Raw genomic sequence first — 23,671 nt, 5'->3', positions numbered from 1 at the left:
GTCTTAAATTTGAATATAAAACCTTATAGTACAGCTAAAAGCAGGTGATAGCTAACATGTCAGGCTCATTTTCTCGGGGGGGAGGGAGGGGGTAACCACACAAAACTGTATTTGTGCAATACCTCACAAGGAAAATAGCCCTCTTACTCTACTGTGGTTTAAAAGTAGAAATGAACATCAGCAGGGAAAAAAAGAAAGGATCCACATTTTCACCACAAGCTGTCCTTTCCATAAGGTCTTTATACTTTCAGGAGAACAGATACCATTAAAGTTATTAAAACGTTTAAGATTTCTTTTAAACATTTCACAAACCTGAGATTTGTTTGTGCTGTTGGATGAATTAGCTGTTTGGCTGCCTTGCCTTTTCCCACTGGACTGGGAGGATTCCAGTGCTATTTCTTGTGACCCCACTCTGTTTGTAGTAGATTGATGGCAACTCAACTGTTTAGAGGTTTTGCATGGTGTTCCGTCAGAATCCTTCATGCAAATATAGGTATTAGTAAATTTATATGTTTTAAATAAAACTAAAGTGGACAAAATTGAGGAGATAAACATGCTGGTCCTGCTAAATATTAATTCTCTTAATCCAGGACTCTCAAAACAACCAACAAATGGGCACTGGCTTGCAAATACATTGATGCATGACTGATTCCATGAGATCTTTAAATTAGTATATCAAACCAGATTAAAGAAATAAAAATGGAGAGTCTACTCAAACAAGTGTTTATCAGGCATTTTTGAAATTTTTCCTACATCATATTTATTTCTACCTATCTCTTTTGAAACACAGGTATTTTACAGATGAAAAGGAGGCAAAGAATGTGACTGTACTCATATAAGGGAGAGCACTTTTCATACAAATGTAGAGGTACATTATGTCAGTTATGTGTTTTCTGGCAAAACAATTCATTAGAATAAATAGGAATTATATGAAGAGCTTCCCCTTACACAAATCTGAGATATGTAAGAAATGATTGGCTATACCTATATTGTTACACTGTGTACATATACAAAAAGAGAAAAAAAATCTAATCAAGTTTCAAACAAAAACGTTTAATACTTACTGCGTCACTAGAGCTGGACAATGTAGAAGATGAGGAAGACAATGGACCTGATGAAGAGTTTGAAGAATGTTTACTGAGTGTTTCTGAAGTTTTACTTCTAGATTTCCCCAGTGCTTCATTCACTTCAGAGAGATTATTGTTACACTTGTCTAGCTGCTGAGTATCTACTATCAAAGTTACTCCATTACCTGGAATAAAAGAGTAAATAGAAGAAAGAGTATTAATTTCTATTAAGTGCTGCATTTTGTAAATATAGCACAGCATTTCCTCAGGAGTCCCACTGAAGTCAATTAACTGCACATATGAGTAAGAGCTTCCGGACTGGACCCATACTCAAAAACCCCACTACGGTATGTGATGAAAAACTGCCACCAACTATGCATAGTCCAACTACATGAAAGTTCAAAAGGGAAAAAACATTTCTGTGGTCTATCAATTACCTCTCCTTGTCTTGGATAGGATTGTTTTGGGATAGATTTTCAAGAGTGCTCAGCTATCTACGAGTCTAAATAAAATGACCCGTTTTATAAAGTGCTCATCACCCAACAGCTCCCATTTTCCCCTCAGTGGGATGCCCTGGGTGCTCAGTCCAAAAAATATGGCTTCTTTATTTAGGTTCCTAATGGGAATTATTGGGTGCAGAGCTGCTCTTAAAATCTCGCCCTGGGTATTTTTGTGAAAATTGGTAAAATAAGGAGCAAGAGTAGAGGGAGAATCAGTCACATAGAAACAGGGTAGACTGCGCTAAGGCAATTGTCACTGTTGTATAAAACTAAAAACTGTTCCTGTTTTTTACATATAGACAGACAGAAGCCACTTCTTTAGTTATAGATGAAATGTAAAATGCACTGTTCATTTTTAGACCTATGCCCTTTAACTGATCTGGGTCAAAGGCAGCAAAATTTTTTTACATTGCCGACCATGCCAAAAGCTTGCAAAGCAAGGATCACACTGGGTAGCCAAACCTTACCATTGCATGAAGACTCAGTCCTACTCTGCATTCCCCAATGCTTTGATATCCACTCTCTGTATGAGGCCACTTCTTGCGTTACTCTAATTATTCTACCTAATATACTGTGAAAGAAAAAACAAAAAAACAAAGCACGGATTAGTTTTAAATACACAGGAATATATGTAACTAATGGTTTGACTTGACATTTAAACTTTTACCTTTCAGTTTCATTGTTGGGATAATATTTAGCTATTGGTGATACAGCATGGCTCAAAACAACATATGCATAATCAAAGGCCTGTTTCACTTGCATGGCACCATATGAACTCCTCCCAACATCATTACCTTAAAAATAAATACATAGATAATCCATTAATTCTATGCAATGCTTACTGACTTTGAAACACTGGAGTAAGAGCTCACAGAAAAGTGAGCTTTTAGAAAAAAGGATTTGCTTTCTTTGAAATCCTGACCCACCTTAAATCATTTCTTGTGGGGGATAAAAATTCAAACATTAATGAACTGAGAAAAATACACAAAGGAATCTAAAAGCCCAGCAGTAACTGGAATCTATGATACAAGTAGATGTCAAAATTGGAAAATCCACACAAAGCATATACTGTATAAAACATACATACACCTATTTTTATGTCATCTTCCACATGAGGTTTCAGATAAATAAGCCTTTGTAATAGCAATGATCACCTTTTAGTCACTGTCAATTATACCAAAAGCTGAACCCTATTAATGGAAAAATCAGTGTTGAAACAACACACAGTGAAATCACTAGGTATTCAGGTCACTAACTCATGCCATAGTGTCCTTTTGGTTCTACAGAGATGACAGGCTAACCCATATTTCTGGACTGCTTTATAAATAAAATGAGCATTTTCTCTTGGAATTCATAAACACACTCTTCAAAAACTGAATGAGGATTTTAAAAAAAAAATAGTTAAAGCAATTACTTTTCCTGTTTGACTCCTTTGGGTTAAATTTTTGACAATAGTCAGTATGCCATATTTGACATTTTGCATATTAAGCTATGATACCTGGCTGTAGGGGATCTTCAATATATAGCATTGATGGTCTATAGCCATCCAGCATACTCTTTTGCACTTCATCTTTAGCCACATATGAACCACCATCCTTTATTCGGATTCCAGTCTTCAGGTAATTGAAGTGACGTCCATATAATTCAAAAAATTCTATTAAAAGGACACCATAGTTGGCACTGCGGATGCAGGCATCTTCCCTGGGATGTAGCTATTAAACAAGGAAAAATAAATTTGTTTTCTCTTGTCTTAAAGATTCCAGACTTCAAATGTTTTTTATATTGACTAGAAATAACCTATCTATATACAATTATGTCCCTTGACTAAAGTATTTAATAGTTGACAGTATCAAAGCATTTTACAGCATCCTTCTGAAGCAAGCAAGCATCCCCCAAATTTTACCAATGCAGAAACTATGTGAATTTCCAAGGCAACCAGAAAAGCGTGTGTGTCAGAGCATGGATTACAACTCTGGAGTTCAATTCCCAGACCTGTGCTTGGAACACAAGCATAATTTAGCCTGGCCAGCTGTCTAAACATGGGCCATACACTATTGTTTATAGATTCTGAAGTATGAGTAACTGGCTGAAGTTGCCTTTTAGAATATGTAAAAACTTAAGTGGGTATCAATGCATTTTACTGATTACAAAAATTCCATTAGTCACCAAAAGAGATCTGGGTTGAGTGTAACTCAATGTTCTTAAAACGATGTATGCTTGCTCAGCTCATTTGCTTAGTACCCAGAATATTCTTTTAGTTGACCACTATTTCACAGCTGCTGGGAACAGACTAAAATGCCTGATCATCAAGCTATTCTACTACTATGAATATATGAAAATATATTTATTATTAAAGCATATAATTTGTTCAAAGTTAAAACATATATGGAAAAGCGAGAACGTGATATATTAACTGTTCCAAATTTCTGCAATACTTCTCAGAAGTACCATAATATTGCTAAACAGATATTTGTGCATTATATAATTAGTGCAAAAATATTTTATTACTACAATTAGCTGAATCCTCTAGAAATTAATATCACAGGTGATCCCATGTAATTGTGTTTGAGATAACTAACCAAAGACAACAGAAACAAAACCGTGTGTCACATGCTGTATAATTTCTATAATGAGTAAGTATAACCCGAAATATAACAGGTATTATAAAGATATCTGTAGCTAAATGTTAACCTAATTATGTACTCTGTTCTAATTAAATAAAAAAAGTGATAAAACTTATGGAGGCAAGCCTAGTTTACCATAAATGATATATCGGATACTGATATACCAAAGTGCTTCTATCTGTGGGTGTGAAATCAAATGTTAAAGTCTTGAAGATGTTATGCTTTAGTTTCAATTGGATTAAAAGTATTTGGGCTATAGGAAATTGAAGATACATCATCATCATTGCAATATAACAACATATCTTCCCAGGATTGAAAAATGGGAGGAATGAATAGGAAATTAAATCGTAACAGAAGGGGGAAGGGATTATTATTATTATTTTTAATAAAAGGAATATAGAAGCAACTTAGGAAAGTAATACTATATTGCCATTTTGGGATTCTGGGACATTACAGTACTCCTTTACTCAAAGAATTAAAATGCCACCTGAAACCTCTTGATAACATTATGCAAGCATTAGTACAAGATTATCCTAGATACCAGCATATTTTATGTACAGCTGACAAATGCATAAGTCATGTACAGAGAAGACAAGATAGAAGAAAGGAAGAGAAGCGGACAAGAGAATAAATCCTGCAAATACCTTAAGTATTTACAATTAATACTTTTATTGGATCTTGGGGGTTTTAACATGGACAAACCGCTTGTGCTTTACTCATGGCTGTGATATGGTCAAAACCTCTTAATGGAATACAGCTTTAGTATGCATTGTTGGTGGGCACATTAGTCTTTATTCCTTAGGAGTTTTCATCTAATTTAAAGCATAAATCTGTATGAACCACAGATTGATTCAAGTTATCAAGGATGTTAAACCACTGAAGACAAATTTTCTCCTCTCCACGTAATTTGTTTTGGGTTGTAGTGAGATATATGGTTAGCCTTTGATGGATGTTAACCACCTATGTTAATGAAATTTATGGTGGTATTCCATGCCAAAAAACAAACAAACCCCGCTATCTGAACTGTCTCCTTTTTGAGTCTTCTTGAGAGAGAAATGAAATGGTCAACACTTAAGCTACCCTCTCACTCTTAGGGTATGTCTATGCTGCACACTCCTTATGGCGGTGTGTAGAGTACATACACTGCACACCCCTCTAGCATGGGTATAAACAGCAGGGTAGACTGTGAGGCACTGCTAAAGCGAGTAGCATATACACATGCCAGAACCTTAGGGTTTATAGCCTATATGGTTCTCTATATGCCCAAGCAGCACCTCCCATGGCCACATTACTGCTAAAAATAGCATAGTGTCCCGCTGTCTCCCCACTACTGGAGTCTTTCTCCATAGCAGGGAAAGACTCCAGCAGCAGGGAAAGGATCTGACAGCTCCCTGCAGCAGAGACCCCAGACTCCAGCAGGGTGGATCTGTCGGAGCCTTCCCCTGCTTGCAGCTAAAGACTCTGGCAGCACAGAAAGGCTCTGGCAGCTCCCTGTGGCCAGAACCTTTCCCTGCTTCCTCCCAGAGCCTTTCACTGTCACGTGTAGCTATGAATATGCCAGTGGTGTACAGTGTAGACCAGGGGTAGGCAACCTATGGCATATATGCCAAAGGTGGCACACAAGCTGATTTTCAGTGGCACTCACACTGCCCAGGTCCTGGCCACCGGTCAAGAGGGCTCTGCATTTTAATTTAATTTTATATGAAGCTTCTTAAACATTTTAAAAACCTTATTTACTTTACATACAACAATAGTTTAGTTATATATTATAGACTTATAGAAAGAGACCTTCTAAAAATGTTAAAATGTATTACTGGCACGCGAAACCTTAAATTAGAGTGAATAAATGAAAACTCGGCACACCACTTCTGAAAGGTTGCTGACCCCTGGTGTAGACATCTCTCTAAGGTGGTCCCCAACAGAACAATAGGATGTCTCTTGTGCTACCACTGTTCAGGATGTATCCAGAGGTTGAAGAGATAATTTCAGGCTAAAGGAATGCCAAGAAATTACCCTGAGTGTGGTTCTAAAAGTGGCCAATTTCAGATAAAAATGTTTAGACTACTTTTTACTCTTGTTAAACCCTCCAAAGCAAAACAGCTATGAACGTGAGATCTGGATTATAATCAGTCATATTTTCACCAAGTTTTTAACTAAATTCTATTTGTAGAACCAAATTCTGTCCTCATTTATAACTGTGCAACTGCAGACAATGAGGTCTACAGGCATAGAGTGCAGAGTCTGGCCTTCACTGGTAATGTTTCTGATGTTGCATGAGCAGGAAAGAACATCTTGATTTTCAGATCAAGGTTCAACTGGCGGTTAAGGGGAATATTTATATTTTAATACTTCTAAACTGAGCAAATTTAATCTGTAAGTCACTGAGTGACAGACATGCAATGCCACAATGCTATTTTTACAGTCACTTTTCAGAATAGAATCATACTATAAATTTGAGGGAAAATGTGAAACAAAAATTAATTTTAAGTTAAAATGCTTAAGTAACTTAAAACAAGAAACAAATCCTTTTTGCCCTAATGGCATCAATAATTTCATTAACTTACCTGGAGGAAGCTGACAGCCATTAAAAAAAGACTATAAGAACCAATTCCACCTGTGAATACTTCATTAAGGTCCCTCTGTAACAGGAACTGTTTTAATACTAAAACTAGATATGGTAATACAGGATATTTCTGAAAAAGAACAACACTGATGTTAGGCTAATACTGTACATATGTACACATTTGCTGTGAAATCTACACTGAAATTGGCTGAGACCAAGATAAACATGAAAACAGTATATAAAATGGTAAAGTGATGGCCAAAAGACATCTATTGGCATTTTTTAGACATGTAACAGAAAAGAGGTGGACTTAACGCAGTTTGCTTATGGACAAAACAGTTTTTGTATTTAAATTAATGAGGGGCAGCGGTCTTCCATTACTAATATCTATTTTAATTAATACAGCAGTAAAGAGGAAATGAGCTGGCTTTGTTTGAATCAAAACACACAGACATACTTCTTTTCTTACAAGATTAGACAAATTTGCACTGAGAACTAAGGGAAAGTCTCTCCAACGTGTAGCAAGACACTTAACAGGTAACAAAGCTTCCCACTTCTCAGTTGAAATCCAAAACAAACTGAGGCCTTAATCCTGCAGACACTTATAACTTAACACCTTTGGAGTAGCCCATTGAAGTACCTATTAAATACAAAGTCATTACATCTACAAACTATTTCAGAAAGTACAATCACTTACCTTACAGTGATTGGTTCTTAGAACGTGTTTTGTCTGCAGGGATCCCACTCTGGGTTTCTGGCTACCAGTTCTCTCTCTACAGAGCAGGGTTTCAGGGGTCTTATCTAAATAGACGGCAGGGCTCCCCCCAGCACAGTAGGCATCAAATCTAGTACCTGCAACTAGTGAGTAGTGCTGGACAGAAGTATGTACTAAAGTTCCAAATTGCTGCCCTGAACATTTCTGATACAAGGACATTCCTCAAGCATGCCAAGGAGATAATTTGGGTCCTAATAGAGAGTACTTTAATATGAGAGGGTGGAGCTAATTAATTTAGTTCATAGGAGATGTTAATGCCATCCAATACCTATTTCATGAAAGTCTTTGGGTCACAACAGTCCACCCTCCAGTCCTGTCCCCAGATGCTACAAATAGTCTAGGTGACTTGCAGAAAGGCTTTGTTCTACGGAGGTATTTGGAGAGGACCCTCAAGACAGAGCACATCAAGTTTTGCTCCTTCACGAGTTTTTGTAGCTGGGAACAGAGACACACTGGAAGGTTTATGTATTGATTCAAATGTAAGTCTGAGACCATGTTTGGTGAGGTCTAAGAGTTACCTTGTCTTTGTGAAATTTAGTATAAGGAGGTTCTAACATTAACACCTGAATCTCACTCACCCTTTGAACAGAGGCAACAGCTACTAAAAATGCTGTCTTCATAGAAGGGTGGCATAGCGAGTATGAAGCTAAAGGTTCAAAGGGGTCAGGGGGAGCTTAATTAGGTCCAGGAATACAATATTTAGGTCCCAGGAAAGGGAAAGTCCATTACTGGGGGAAGTGTGTGGATCACATCTTTTCAAGAACTTAGACATAGATGGATATCAGAATATACTGGAGAGTGACAAGCAAATATTGTGGCTAAATGAACCCTAACCAAACTGACTGAATGTCCCAAATGTTTCAAGGGTAACTAGTCCATAACAACAGGAATAGATGGGGATTGAAGATCATGCTGAACATCCCAGAGTGAAAGGCGTTTCCATTTGGAACTATACATTTGTCTTGTAGAAGCCTTTATGCGTTGAATCAAAATATCTTGTACCTCTATGGAGTGGTTCCGTTCTGTCAGATGTACAAACCAGGGGTCCATGTGTATGATCGGAGTACCAGAACTGATGTACCTATGCTGGTACTATCAATATTAGCCAGCCATTGTCCCGTTTTACTCTTCTGGAGACTAATGGGATTAGCAGGAAGGCACACATCAAGTGTCCGTTCCACTGGATCAGGAATGCATCCAAAAGGGAACCTGGGTTCATGTGTCCTTGGGAGCAAAAATGCCAAGCATTTCGTATTCAAGTTGGTGGCAAACAGGTCTGTGGTTGGAAACCTCATTTGAGGAAGACTTGATTGAGGACTGAGTCTTTAAAAGTCTACTCAAACAACAAGGAGTCTGGTGGCACCTTAAAGACTAATCTACTCATAACTTGTAAAACAGTCCGCCAGATTGCTCTGAATACCTTGTAGTGTAGAGCTATGAGACTGATTTAGTGTTGTATGCACTAGTCGTGTAGATGAAACCACCTGTTGTCAGAGAACAGATAATGTCACTCTACCCTTTCTGTTGACATACTGTGTCACTGTAGACCATCAGGACTTGAATGGTAGCAGGAAAGAGCCTCATGTTAAATAGATCGAATTCCAGTCCATGTATAGATGAGAGTCTGTTGGGGATCACCAACCTTGTGTCTGAAGACTGTCTAGGAGTGCCCCCAGTCTTGTTTAGAACCATCTGTTAACAGAGTTTTGGTGGGAGATGGGAACATGAATATGATGCCTTGGTAGACTTTTTGCAGGTCTTTTCACCAGCGTAGAGAGGACAGGACTTCTAAGGGACCTACAACCTGCACGTTCATGCTGTAAGTGCCAGGTTGATTATAACTACCGTTGAAGAGGTAGTTATGCCCTAATAGCTAAGTCTCTAGAAATTATAAATGTACATTGTACTGAGACTGCACGTTCGGAGGAAAGTGATACTGTGAAGATTGACACTGATGAGTCGCGTGCAAAAGAGCATGCATCAGGCAGTAAAGCTGATCTGCAGTGTGGATCAGGCTTTGAAGGAAGAGCAGTGGCAGAGTGACAAGCATAACGACTCTTTGGTCTCTTCTTTGACAGTACCAGGGAAAGTGATCTGTGCTGTGGCCTTAGAACTATGCCCCTTTCTGCCATGGTCAGCAGGAGAACCTGACTGACTCCTCGAGGCCTATACTGATTCTTTGGTACCTAGAGACAAGGCAGGAGGTCTTCTGGTAGCTGTGGAGACCCAGGTACCTGAGGTGTCACCCTGGCTTCCTGGAGAACAGGTCAAATGCTGCTTATGAGCAGCAGAACCACATTCTGACTCACGATTCAATGAGTCAGAAGTGCCCTCATTGATCACTCTGGTAGAAATAATTTCAGGTGAGCATCTCAGGCTTCTAGTTTGAAGAAAGATCATAGATGGAACATTTGTCAGGAACGTGGTCTTCTCTAAGGCAAAAAGTGATATTTAGGATGCCCATTCATTTTGGCATAGTCAGCTCACAGGTAGGGCTGGACTTAAAGCTCAGATTTTGCTTCATCCATGAAGTCAATGCCTCAGTACAGAGGATGCTCATATTTTCTAATTATTATTTAATTTTTTTGCCAACAGGCTAAATAGTACTAAACTAAACACACATTAATCCTAACTCTAATAGAGGAGAGCTACAGGGTTCTAAGTGGACACAGCTAAGATCCATCATTCTGCCACAGGAGTTAAGAAAAATCTGAGAGGCAGCTGGGCCCTTGGGTGGGGTGGAGTATGAGGATGTGTAGGAGACAGGTACAACCCCAGTTGACACTGCTGGCCAAAAGAATCCAATCTTGTGCTCCTGGGGCACATGTACCCTTAAGAGTGTGATCCATGTGGACAAATACTGTACTCAAAGAATAATTCTTCCAGTGGAAGATCATGAACAGTTTTGGAACAGATGTTTAAATACATTTCTATGCTCTTCCCCTAGCTTAAAGACAAGAACCCTATCTTGTAACACATATGCACAACTTCAGTAACTGGAATAGTCTCGTGGAAGCCAATGGGGCTACTCACATGCCTCTGAGTTAAGTGCATGCATAAGCGTTTGTAAAATTGGAGCCTTAGCAAGCAAAAGGTAATGCTAACATTCTCGTCAGCTATTGAAACCCCTGAGGTCTGAAAATTTGGCTCACAACCTGATGTTACTACAGCAGAACTATACTATCAATTTTTAACATTAAGGGTTAAATCCTCCTTGCCTCACCCATGCAAAAAGCTTTACTGAGTCGAGAGATCTAAGAATTTTGCTCTGAGGTTATAACTATTCAAATAGTTAAGAGACTAGGTGGGTGAGGTAATATCTATTATTGGACCAACTTCTGTTGGTGAGAGAGACAAGCTTTCAAGCTTACACAGGAACTTAATATGTCATTTTTCAATTAAGTAATGAATGCCATATTTATTAATACTATACAAGCCTGACACAAGTATTTTGGCTTTCTGCACCAACCTCTTGTATTAATCATTGCAGGCATGAATAACTAAAGTAGTTAAGATAGTTAGCCAATATATTTCCAGAATACTTTTTATGTAGATTAAGCTATATAATTATGAACTGTATTACCAGAATGCCTTGTACTCATGCTAAGCTTTACTGTGGAAATTCACTACCAGTCAAATTGTTGTAAACTTTTTTCTTTGTACATGCAGAATCCGTCAGAAGCAAGATGTGCGCTCTGGTAAATTTTGTCAAGTATGAACAGTGTACTAGGTATAGTTACTTCAAATGTCTCAGTGGTCTAAGGCCACTTGTACTCTACAGTCTACTAATATCTGAAATACGTACAAAACCTAGAAAAAGAAAAGGTGTCTCCAATCTGTTGTAAACAAGGGGAAACAAATATGAGCACAGTTAAGCTCATAATTTAGAACAGAGTGAAGATGTAACTGCTGCAATTGATAATGTATAAACTCTATATTATGCTGATCTATTTTTGATTAATAGAGCCTGATTATCTGCTGTATGAGCAATAAAGGAACTGAACTCTCAATAAGACACATTTAATATTGATGCTAATGCACCTTCTCTTGCAAACATACAGTGAGAATTTCTCTGTATACTTTCCATGAATATTTAATTCCAGGTTGTTTAGATAGCAACATGTTCTTCACTTTGTTTGAGCCTTAAGAGTGGCAATATTTTGGTACCAGACTGACAAAGGATAAAGTAGAGTGTCTGAATATTTGATTCTGCATTTTACTTTACCCCATTCTTATTATAAAGTGAATTATCAATGTACAACTCCATAGTGCTAGCATAAAGAATTATCTAACCTTGATAAAATCTCTGATGAGTTGGGCTGCTTTAACCCCATTCTGTACATTAAAGCTGATATCGACTTTTACTTCAGTGAAGGAATCTGTCAGTTTAATAATAGGTACCTGGCAAAAGAGCAAGAGATAAAGTTAATATTAAACTATCTGAAAGGGAGAAGTAATCTACTAAGTTTCCAAGATATATTTAGCTTCATTACTAAAAGAGGATGTGCAAATACCTACACTAGCAAATTTGAACTGTTTTATAGATTTGTAGAAGGAAGGGAGGGAGAGAGAAAGATTGCAGGAGCGCTGTGAATTTAAAGATCTCACCCCTTTTTTATACATTTAATTGAATTGGGAATGATTTTTAACTCGTACTGAAACTATTTTCAATTTAAAATCTGTTATGCATAACACTGTTCTGAAACATTTTAAAATGCTGTAAAGTGAGTACAGTATATACTCGAACATAAGCCGGTTTGTTTATAAGCTGACCCTCCCAAGATGGATAAGTAAAAATGGAAAATTTTTAGGACTCATTCAAAAGCCGACCCTATAATTGAGGGGTCAGCAAACTTTGGCTTCCGGGCCATCAGGATAAGCTGCTGGTGAGCTGAGATGGTTTGTTTACCTTGAGCGTCCGCAGGAATAGAGGTAAACCTAAGTAAACAAAGTGTCCCAGCACGCCAGTTGCTTACCCCGATGGACCGGGACAGCAACTGGTGGGGAAATTTGAGGGTGGGGAAGCTGGGAGTCAGGGGAGTAACCCCTGTGACCACCCCCCACATGACCCCACCTCTAGACCGGGACCTCCACACTCTCCCCATCTCATCCCTTCCCACCTTATCTGGGGAGGATGTCTCTGGCCTGGCTGGAGCTGCTCCATCATGGTGGGCAGCGCGGCACGTTCCATGGGCCGGGTGGTGCAGCCACAGCCTGCTCGGGGGGGCGGGGGGAGGGGAGCGGCATGGCTGCAGCCTGCCAGCCCCAAAGCTGCAGCTGCTTTGGAGGCTGGGGGGAGAGCAGTGTGGCCAGAAGCGGAGAGACTCTGGCCCCGCCTCTTCCCTTCCTCTGTTGCGGGGAGGAGTTGTGTCCCACCTCTCCCCCTCTATACCCGTTTATAAGCCAACCCCCTTCTCTGGTGCTTCCCTTTTTTACTATAAAATTCGCCTTATGAACAAGTATATACGGTAGTTGTGAAGTCAAAACAGTATAATTTCTTCTGAGAAGCAAACACCAGAGGGCAACAAATGCACAACAATTAAAGATCCCTGATTTCATGCAAACATTCTTAATGAGAAGAGGAAAGAGAGACAGTGTAGGTTTACACTGCACACTAGTTCTGGGCTCCCACTCAGGTTTGAGCCCAAGCGCCCTTTACATCCACATAGAAATCAGTCTGACTTGGGCCAGCAAGCACTCAGAAGCCAGGTTCTAGGACCCAGATAAGGGGATGGGTCAGAGCCCAAGTTTTGCTGTGGTTTGGGGTCCAAGCTCTGTCATTTTGCAGTGTGGATGCAGCTCAAGTCACAGACAGAGTCAGAAGGTCTGTATAGTGACGTATGGATGCATTAGTATGGCTGTGAGACCTGAGTCTAGTAACTGTAAGCCCAGGTTTACAATGCAGCATGGAAGCTTAAGACCAGGCTCAAACACCAACTCCTCAAGGTTGGGTCCACAAACCCAGGTTTGCAGTGCAATTTAGACAAATCCACAAATATCGCAGCAAATCTGTCCATAGAGTAAACAAATTACAAGACACATTATGAGTAATAAAATTGTCACTAAATAAGCAGATTTGATTCCGACCATCACAAAGCAAAGTCTGAGTAAAATGATACTATTTTACAAAGTAGAAGTATACCTGAAGATATTAAACTGGAAAAAGACTTACAGTTGCTTTGTCTAGAACCTTTACTGAACCTTCATCTGCTACATTGTGCTTTCTAAGAGCCTCTTCCAGGGTCCACAGAGGCAAAGTCTCCCATTTTCCAAACACAACTAAGTCAATATCACTGAAAATGCAAGAAAACATAAAAATAGTAAGTTAATATATGTACTGACGCTAGGTTTGGTGGGCATTTAAAAGTATAGGACTGGAAAAACGCCAATAGAAAGTAAAATAAGTAAAACAGGTCACTGAATTCTCTTAAGCAGGAGGAAGATACAAATTAATACACAACATCAGAGTAATTTTTAAATGCCTAAAATACGTTAAGGGAGACAAGGCGGTAATGTCTTTTATAAGAGCAACTTCTGTTGGTGAAAGAAACAAGCTTTTGAGCTCCACAGAGCTCTTCTTCAGGTGACCTCAGGCTTCAGATGGAACTCAAAAGTTCTCTCTTTCACCAAGAGAAGTTGGTCCATTAAAGATATTACCTCACCCACCCTTGCGTCTCCCATAGCCTGGGACCAACACAGTTACAACACTGTAAATATACTAAAATCAGACAGCAAGCTATCATCCTGACAATTTGATAATGAGAAGTGGGATAAATGAATCCACCTTTCCATTAAAAAACAATGGAAATAGTATTCAGAAGAACTATGAGCTGTTAAACTACATATGAAAAGTTGATGTAATGACTACATTAATCAGAGTAATTTATAAGTATATAGAACAACCTTGAAACCCTTGGGTTTTAACTGCTTTCCAGCCTACTCTGCATCAAACTGATTCCCCCCCCCACCAATTAACTGAAAAATATCAAAGATAGAACCCTTCACCAAGAGAGATTACACACCTATTCACTAAATAAATACTGAAGCAGAGTTTTGAAAAAGGTTAAGTAAGTTAGTTATTTAAGGTGTTTTAACTAAGTCTCAGTAATTTTCCTTTGAATATGAAAATAGCAAGTCCTAATTAGAATTAAACCATCAGAGCATCTTTAGCTGCAGGAGAGAGAGGAGATGGATAGGAGCCCAGTTTGGGCTATAGATGAGATTTGCAGGGGATTTTTTCTCTCTGATGTGTGCATGAAAAGTAGTGGATCAAACTGATAGAACAGATTGTTAACTATCCAGTATTACAAACTACAAGTTTCAAGACAAAAACAATTATTTCTTTATGTGCATGAACTAGCAGTGTCTTCAGACAGAACAGATTTCATAAATCAGTGAGGATAGCATCCATCTAATGGTAATCACAGCCTTGATGAGCGTTCTAATAGAAATTTTAAAGGTGCCTAGATGACTGCAATTTTATTAGGGTCCAAAAGAGTCTTTAAAATGTAAAAAAAACAGTGAAAACTTTTTTTGGAGGCTTTGAAGAAGCTGAGCTATATATTTTTCCAAACTTCTTTTTTGGTTTGTAGTTTAAGGTCTGCTTTCCAAATCAGGCACTAGACCAGTCTGATTTGGGTGAAGAGGGAAGGATTTAGGCCTAGACGGATTATTCTTCACCAATAAACTGGTTTGCCAAAGTAAACTCTGGCGGGGGGAAAAGAAATACTGGGGAATCTACCTTATTTCAGAAGTTATTTTTATGCAGATTTTAGAATTTTGTACTTTTACAGAAGCCACATTAGGAACTTTGGCTGTCTGTGTGCAAATTCTAATCAGTGTTAACAACAGACAGGTTTAAACACCAGTCCAACTATATACTGTTTAGCTGACCAGGAACAAACACCACTCAGCACATTTCAGAAAACTATGGTTAAAACCTTCTCTTCTGAAATGGTGCTGCACTACTTTATTCGGATCTGCACTTGCAGCTAAATCAGTGCTCAACTCATTGCTCAACAGATTTGGTAGCAGCAAAGAATGCTTCTAGTGTGCCCCAGGCCAGAGAGAGCAATATAGTAACACCCTGAGAATACATATTACCTGAAGGATAACACTACTTGACCCCCATCAGATGAACAATCGTTATCTAATTAGTCCCCAGCACTGAGGTAATTGGATAGTCAAGGGATTCTATTTTAGAACAACAGAATCAAAAAGGCCAGCAAAGGGTGTTTTAACAGGAAAACCTCAGATCTAGACTAACGGTGTAGCTAGAGATGAATAAAAAAATTAAAGAAACAAGAGAAAATTGTGTTCATGTTAGAGACTAATAACAAAGTAGACTGAAGAGGCACAGTGTACCACGCTGGCCTCAATTCTGTTTTATTAAATCAAATACTCCAAGCATTGGAATTCTTCTGAATAGCAAAGTAGGCATGCTCCAGAGCAACAACAACGAACAGGGAAAAAAGGCCGGCAAGACAGAAGTGCCTCTGACCAGTGCATCAAGAGTTCAGAAAGATTGCAATTAAATTCTCCCAATTGAGTTTTGATAGTGAATAAAAACTAACTTTACAAATTGTAATCAAAATCTGAACCACTGAAGGGCTCAGAACAAATGCCAAGCATCAAGACTGGAGCAGCAAGGGGATTAAGTCTATTAGACATGTGAATAATGATGCATATATTTCTTGAATTATCAGCACCTAATCTATTTTTGATTAATCCAAATTGTCTGAAGAAAGAACAAAGCCAAATTTAAGCAGGCAACATGTTTTCTCAGGGGACCTGTGCTTCTGAGAGGCCTACTTGTCAGAAATTTAGCAACTCAGTTTGATTTCTTTCTTGTTGCTTCATAAGTCAAAGCCAATTATATGAAGAAGTTTCTTTAATTTGGTTCCTAATTTTATTAAGCATTTTCCTCCTAAGAGTAGATGAGAAATAATAATTGTGAACAGAGAAGAATATTGTAGTCAGGTTTGGGAATCAACTAATTACTCATTCTGAAATGTTCCCTGGGAAAAAAATGTTTTTAAAGGTCTTTAAAGTATAAACTACAGTCTTTGAATTGCTTATAGGAATTTATCCTGTAACCATTAGGGCTTGAAGATTACTTATATTTTACATTTTTAATTGGCAAAATTATTTCAAATTCCTACATTCAAGATCTTAATGCGATCTTGTGATGAACTTTCTTTTGATGGAAATTAGTAATATATTTAGCTAAGTCTGCAGTTAGCTACTTAAGATTTCTCAGTGATAGAAGCTTGAGTGGGACTAAATAGACACATTTTATCTTTAGCATCTGATTAGTGTATATCAGGGGTAGGCAACTTATGGCATGCGTGTCAAAGGCGGCACGCGAGCTGATTTTCAGTGGCACTCAAACTGCCCGAGTCCTGGCCACCAGTCCAGGGGGCTCTGCATTTTAAATTGAATTTTAAATGAAGCTGCTTAAACATTTTAAAAACCTTATTTACTTTACATACAACAATAGTTTAGTTATAGGTTATAGACTTACAGAAAGACACCTTTTATAAACATTAAAATGTATTACTGGCACACAAAACCTTAAATTAGAGTGAATAAATAAAGACTTGGCACACCACTTCTGAAAGGTTGCTGACCCCGGTGTATGTGTTGATAGCTTTAAGAGTTCTTTTGGTTTAAGTGGTTAGCTAAAAAATAGCCTCCTCTTTTGTTAGGCTCATTGTATACATTTTTTTTTTTTTTTTTTTTTAATAAAGGCAGCAGCAGCCTGGATTCTTGAAAAGGCTTTATTCCCCTATCTTTGTGAACAAAGACATTTACAATCATTTATGTCAACCAAACTGACTACGTAATATGCTGATGTTTTCATTTCTTCTTCTAGAAACTGGATTCAGCTTCTCTTTTAATATAAATAGCTTAATACTTGACCTCAAATGTCAGGTTTAAAGGGTATCACATGCTGGAAAAATCACAGTGAAGTGGGAGAAATCTAAACTTTTACTTTGATTTAATCTTGTAATTAGACTGAATTATAAAACTAAATTTATACTTGATAATATGATCAAAGGGGTCACATTTTAAATTAATGCAAGCAGGATCTAAACAGGGGATGTGTCCTATTTCATATAATCCATCAATCATTCTTTATATTTTTACAATGTATTTATTGGGAGGGCTGAATAAAAGTATAATATTTACCTTCAGGCTTGAGCAGTTTTAAGGGATAGTCAGACATTTTAAAACATATATATATATATATATATATATATATTTTTTTTTTTTTAATGGAGATATCCCATCTCCTAAAACTGGAAGGGACCTTGAAAGGTCATCGAGTCCAGCCCCCTGCCTTCACTAGCAGGACTAAGTACTGATTTTGCCCCAGATCCCTAAGTGGCCCCCTCAAGGATTGAACTCACAACCCTGGGTTTAGCAGGCCAATGCTCAAACCACTGAGCTATCCCTCCCCCCCTCATGAAGCAATCTTTTAAGATATGGTATTTTTTAAACATCACTGAAACAGGTACTCTCTACAAATGCCTGTATACAAGTCAGCTTTGAATATATATATATATATGATACAAAACACATGATATAAGTCAGTAGTTAGGAAAACAGTAAGATGACAAGTGCATATTCCACCCCAGGAGCATTATTCTCTCTCAGTGCACAAAAATTCAACATACAGCAATGGGGGATAAAGGTAAACAGCAGAGGAAGACACTTCAAAATATGCCTAAACAATGTAGAAGAAGTTACTGAAAAGGTACTAACCTAGTAGGTAGATATAAACCAGTTTTAAAACTTCCAAATATCTGCACCTGTAACAGAAAAATAGGGCATTAGAATGCACCTTTTAAATTTCTGAACAATTATCTAATCGAGTCTCCAGAAAAGTTTGACTATTGCTACCCTCCACTGGTAGTTTTAGGTATTACTGAAATATTTAACATGACCATAAAACAGAGGAGCCTGGCAAACTCAAGTATTTACATCTTTAACTTTAAAAGATTAGAAATAGAGCAATGCAGCAATAGGCCTAAAAATATACCTGACAGTAAGCAGCTGTACAGATAGAAGACAATATCAGAATAAATATTATTTCTAATTAAAGTGCTACTCGTGACAGTAGAGTTCTAGCTCCATCAGCTTTTCCATTACAAATCCCTCATTTTAAAAATACTTAAATGTGTAAGAAACTATTTTTAAAAATAATACTACTAGAGAAAAGCATCAAAGAGTCTGATATAACATCCAGGCAAAAAAGAGTTTGTGTTCTAGTTCTCAAGACATTTATACCTTTGTACTACCACAAATATATATTACCATCTACTTTATAGAAGTGTTACAAGCACTAACTTTTTGGAGTGTGCTAGGAGTGCTATTAATACTATCCTGCAGCATTCTTATTGTGTTGGTGCAGGTGCATTTTTCTGCTTGCATGTAAACTATTTATATTTTTGCTAACATCTTTACAATCTTAGTGCATGTCTACACTTAAAATCCTACAGTGGCACAGATGCATTGATGCAGCTGCGCCATTGTAACGCTTCAGTGAAGACACTACCTACACTAATAAGAAGGCTTCTCCTGTCAGCGGCATAGGTACTCCACCTCCCTGAGAGGTGGTAGGTATGTTGAAGGGCGAAACCCTTCCACTGACACAGCACTGTCTACACTGGAAGTTAGATTGATATAACTGCATTGCTCAGGGATATAGATTTTCCACACCCCTGAGCAACACAGTTTTACAGAAGTTGCTAGCATAGACCAAGCCTTACTGAGGTCTTCCTTCTGTCTTGGATTTTGCAGCCATTAATACAATGCTAATGTTTCTAAGAGAACCTTTACCATTCAACGTACCCAGAGGTATTCATTCTAACAAACACAAATCCTAACACCCACAATTAATGCAAAATAGGAACCCTTTGCAAGCCAGTTTATATTCCTCTCCCACCCCAACGTTTAAAACAGTGAATTTTATGTTTGCCAGATTAAATAGACTTAAGCTTACTACTGCCTATCTTGTGTCCAACTATGGTATTGTCATAATTGCACAAGGTATGCAACATCAACTGTTCTCTGACCAACGCGGAGGACTGTGTAATATCCAAGTACAGTTAAGGTTAACATGACAAGCTTTCCTCTGAATTTCATTGTATGACAACTTTTGTTTATACAGTACTAGCAAGATTTAATGTTCACATCGTCAAGTTCTTTTATTTTATTTTAAATGCCTTCACTTAAAAAAAAAAAAAATCACTAAATGTCGTTCAGTTTCAGTGTAATTAAAGCCTCTCTTATGGTGGAAACCAGCTGATGCCAAGAACAATTCTCACTTATTAGGAATGTTTCCTTCTAAGCACATCCCCCTCAAGTAAGAGACCAAATGACAATTTCTGAAGTCTATACATAAAGTTACAGGTTAAGATATATAGTTTTACACAATCAACTTTTTATCCCTTTCTTGAATGATGTGGGGAAAGCATACAATGTATGTACCATGTCTTGTTTTAAAGTTTCATTCATGCAGACAGGCTATTTTATTTTATTGTTTGTGCTCATAAATGGTTCAACATGCTTGTTCACAGTGTTTACACCTTATTGGTTGTGTGTTTTGGTGTCAAAGTATACAAGAACACTTAATCTTAGTTAATTTCAAATTCAAGTTATACTGTACCTAGATTTGTCACATCTGAAATTTATAGGGTTTTAAAAACAAACAAACAAACAAAAAAACTTACATGTAAAGTTAATGTGAATAGCACTGGCTAGAGCCATGGACAGAGACCAGGCACCACTCAAGCTTCCCCCAGTAAAACACCAAGCAACTAATATCCTTGGGGCAAGTGAAACAATATTGTATTTCTAAATTACATTCTATGGAGTTAATTTATTGTAGTAATGCTTTATTTAAAATTAAAAAACAGAGTGAACAGTTTAAATTTGAAAGCACATGCAAGGATTTTACAAGATGAGAACTACAACAATAAGTTGAGTCATGAGCTACAGCATATCATCATCACCTACACCACTGTTGCTCCTGGATGCACTGCCTTTGTGTTGGCTGCTAGGGCTGCAAGCAGGGGTTGGGCCCTGCCCCTTCTGGAGACAGCTGGGGCACAACGCTGGAGGAGCAGGCAACTGGTAAGTTCCACACCTTCCCAGGGGTGGTGGGTCTCCCCCGACCCGAATCACCCCTGGCTCCTGCTGTCTCCCCCAGCCCCTGAATCCAGGGCTTAATTTGTCCCCAGGTTTGCTGAGTCTGAGTAAGTATGCTGTGAAAAGTGATATTTGTATGTTTGTTAATATCACTTTTAACAACAGGACTTACAAGCTAGCAATAAATAAATTACAATGATTTTGGACATGTATATGTGCATATTTATTTGTTTTTCCTAAAGCGAGTAAATATTTGAGTGAAAAGTGTGACAGCGGCCAGCAAGAGTTGGTGGTTGCACTCTGAGGCCACCAAAAAAAATTGTCCTGAGAAACCCTGATCTAAGTCATAGTGTAGGAAGGAACCATCTCTTATACCTGTATGCACATACGCGTCTCTTTTCCAGCAGGACAAGCCACCTCAATCCAATCAGGTAGGCCTCCCCCACCAGTCATGTTCTCCTACACTTCTGCCTTACCTCACACTCTTAAGTAACATTAAAAAAAAAAAAAAGTTAAGAACTAATGAGATGCATGGTAACAAACACCCAAATATAATTCTGGTTAGATCTCATACCCTTCCTTTGTTGGTAGTATATCTAATTTAGCTTCCCTAACCAGGGCATTTGTTCATATACAGTAACTCCTCACTTAACGTTGTAATTATGTTCCTAAAAAAGCAAAACCATGTTAAGCAAATCCAATTTCCCCATAAGAAATAATGTAAATGGGGGGGGGGGGTTAGGTTCCAGGGAATTATTTTTTTTGCCAGATAAAAGACATTAAAAGTTATACTTATATGTATATAAACAATTTTAAACAAACAGTTTAATATTGTATACAGCAATGAATGATTGTGAAGCTTGGTTGAGGTGGTGGAGTAAGAGAGTGGAATATTTCCCAAGGAATGCCTTGCTGCTAAATGATGAACTACCAGCACTCAGCTGAGCCCTCAAGGGTTAATAGGCTGCTGTTAATGTAGCCTCACACTCTGCAAGGCAGCATGGACTGAGACAGGAGAGAGGAAACACAACCAATGCAGGGCAGTAGCTGCAAACCCTTCCCTGCAAAAACTGAAATGATGATGAGCCCATGCTATCCAGCTGGAGCACACCACTCCCTCCTCCTGATAGCACACACAGGGCTGCACAGGTGCTGACTTTCCAAAGTGCTGGGGGGTAGATGCATGAGTGACAGAGACGTGCATTGCCCCTTTAAATACACTGACACCACTTCAAGTACATTGCCCTTTTAAGCAGATCAGCCAGTTCAGACAGGAAGCAACAGCTTCCAGCCAGCTCCCTCCTCTCTGTCCCTCTCCTCAGCTTTGTGGAGAGGGGGTACAGAGCGGGGAGGGGGAAGGGAGGGGGAGACGACACGGCAGGAGCAGGGGGACATCCTGATATCAGCACCCCCCCCCCCCCGCAAGCTCCCGAGAGCAGCTCCAAGGGAGAGGGCAGGTCAGGAGCAGCATGGCAGGGGGGGGGGGGGTGTGGATTTGACCTGGGAATGTTGCAGGGGGATTGCAGTGGGGATGTGGGACTTCCCTTGAAGGAAGCTACCTGAGCTGTAACCTGAGCCAGGAACGGGGGTGGGGAGAATTAACACCTTCTGCCCGGGAGACTGAACAAAGGAGAGGAGCAGCGGGAGGGGCTGGGAGTTTAGTTTCGGTTGGGGCTGGGTGGTGCAACGCAGGGAACCCCAAGCTGGGGTCTAAGCTCCCTGAACCTCCCAGAGGGACCTAATTGAGGGGGTCTGGTCGTACCTACACGCTCTGCTTGAGACTGTGTTCCTGTCCTTAAATAAACCTTCTGCTTTACTGGCTGGTTGAGAGTCGCAGTGAATCTCGGGAAGAGGGGTGCAGGGCCCTAACTCCCCCACAATCCGCAACAACTGGTGGCAGCGGCGGGATCTACTGCACCCCGTGGACGGCGCTTCCTGCAGTAAGTGACTGGGGAGCAGTAAAACGAAGGGGGATTGACGGGGACCAGGCGTGCTGAAGAGTGGGAGAGAGACGGTTATTACCCCTGGGAGTGTGTGACCAGCGAGAAGGACTTTTGCAGTAACAGGGTCCCCCGGGGGGATCGTAGCGAGTGGTCCCAGGGGCGGAGGAGTCTGCAGCTCGACCCTGGCAGAGAGGCGGTGACCTCGAGAAGGGCTGGCACACTAGGGGTCCCCCTGGGAACTGTGGGGAGCTGTGAGCACACAGGCCGGTGAGTGGCCAGCAGGAAGATGTATGCCAAGCGGCTTAAGAGCGACCTGGTGGAGCTGTGCAAGCAGAGGCGGCTGCGCATTGGGAGGCTCACCAAAGAACAGCTCATTGCCCAGCTGGAGGCGGAAGATCGCGCGAATGAACTGATCCCTGTGTCTCAGGGAAGCAGCCTGGCAAATGCAGCGCAGGCACCAGTGTCTGTCCCAGCTGGGAGTGGTCAGCCGGCTGCTGAGGGCTTCCCGAGACCCCTCCTTCCTATGCCTAGGGGAAGGGTGGGGAGGAGCCCAGCAAATACCGAAGGCGCCGTGACCCCCCCGGCCAGCAGGGGATCCCCCCGGCGAAGCCCGCCGGCCAGCAGAGGATCCTCCCGGCGACGTTCGGCATCCGTGGAGCGGAATTGGCTGGAATGGGAGAAAGAGCTAAAACTGAGAGAGCTGGAGGATCGTGAACAACAGAGACAGCATGAACGGGAGGAGAAAGAGAGACAGAGACAGCATGAACGGGAGGAGAATGAGAGACAGAGACAGCATGAAGAGAGACAGAGACAGGAGAATGAGAGACAGCGTCAGCATGACCTGGAACTGGCGAGATTGAAGGGCAGCGAACCCCCGGCTGCGGTGAGTGAGGGGGGACCCAGGACTGCACGGAGCTTTGATAAGTGCATCATGGCCCCATACAAGGAGGGGGAGGACATGGATGACTTCCTGGAGGCCTTTGAGACGGCCTGCGAGCTGCACCGGGTTGATCCCGCGGACAGACTCCGGGTCCTTACCCCCTT

At 39.9% G+C, this 23,671-nt stretch overlaps 1 protein-coding gene across 2 annotated transcripts in view; it reads right to left on the bottom strand.

The window, feature by feature from the left end:
- TENT4B (terminal nucleotidyltransferase 4B) overlaps positions 1-23,671 on the bottom strand; it is a 56,849-nt gene that overhangs the window by 3,596 nt on the left and 29,582 nt on the right. The window contains exons 3-11 of one of the 2 annotated variants that reach the window (XM_054048818.1): positions 18,297-18,343; positions 13,702-13,822; positions 11,823-11,930; positions 6,756-6,884; positions 3,066-3,279; positions 2,235-2,361; positions 2,035-2,138; positions 1,065-1,252; positions 313-477 (exon numbers count right to left, since the gene is read on the bottom strand). In XM_054048818.1, the coding sequence (XP_053904793.1) occupies positions 313-477; positions 1,065-1,252; positions 2,035-2,138; positions 2,235-2,361; positions 3,066-3,279; positions 6,756-6,884; positions 11,823-11,930; positions 13,702-13,822; positions 18,297-18,343 (1,203 nt within the window). The remainder of the gene's footprint in view (positions 1-312; positions 478-1,064; positions 1,253-2,034; positions 2,139-2,234; positions 2,362-3,065; positions 3,280-6,755; positions 6,885-11,822; positions 11,931-13,701; positions 13,823-18,296; positions 18,344-23,671) is intronic. The other variant, XM_054048819.1, reaches the window with a different exon arrangement.

The sequence above is a fragment of the Malaclemys terrapin genome, chromosome 14 (assembly GCF_027887155.1).
Source record: "Malaclemys terrapin pileata isolate rMalTer1 chromosome 14, rMalTer1.hap1, whole genome shotgun sequence".
Lineage (NCBI taxonomy): Eukaryota > Metazoa > Chordata > Testudines > Emydidae > Malaclemys > Malaclemys terrapin.
Note: the sequence above shows the minus strand (reverse complement) of the source record. Positions and strands in the feature narration are given on the sequence as shown.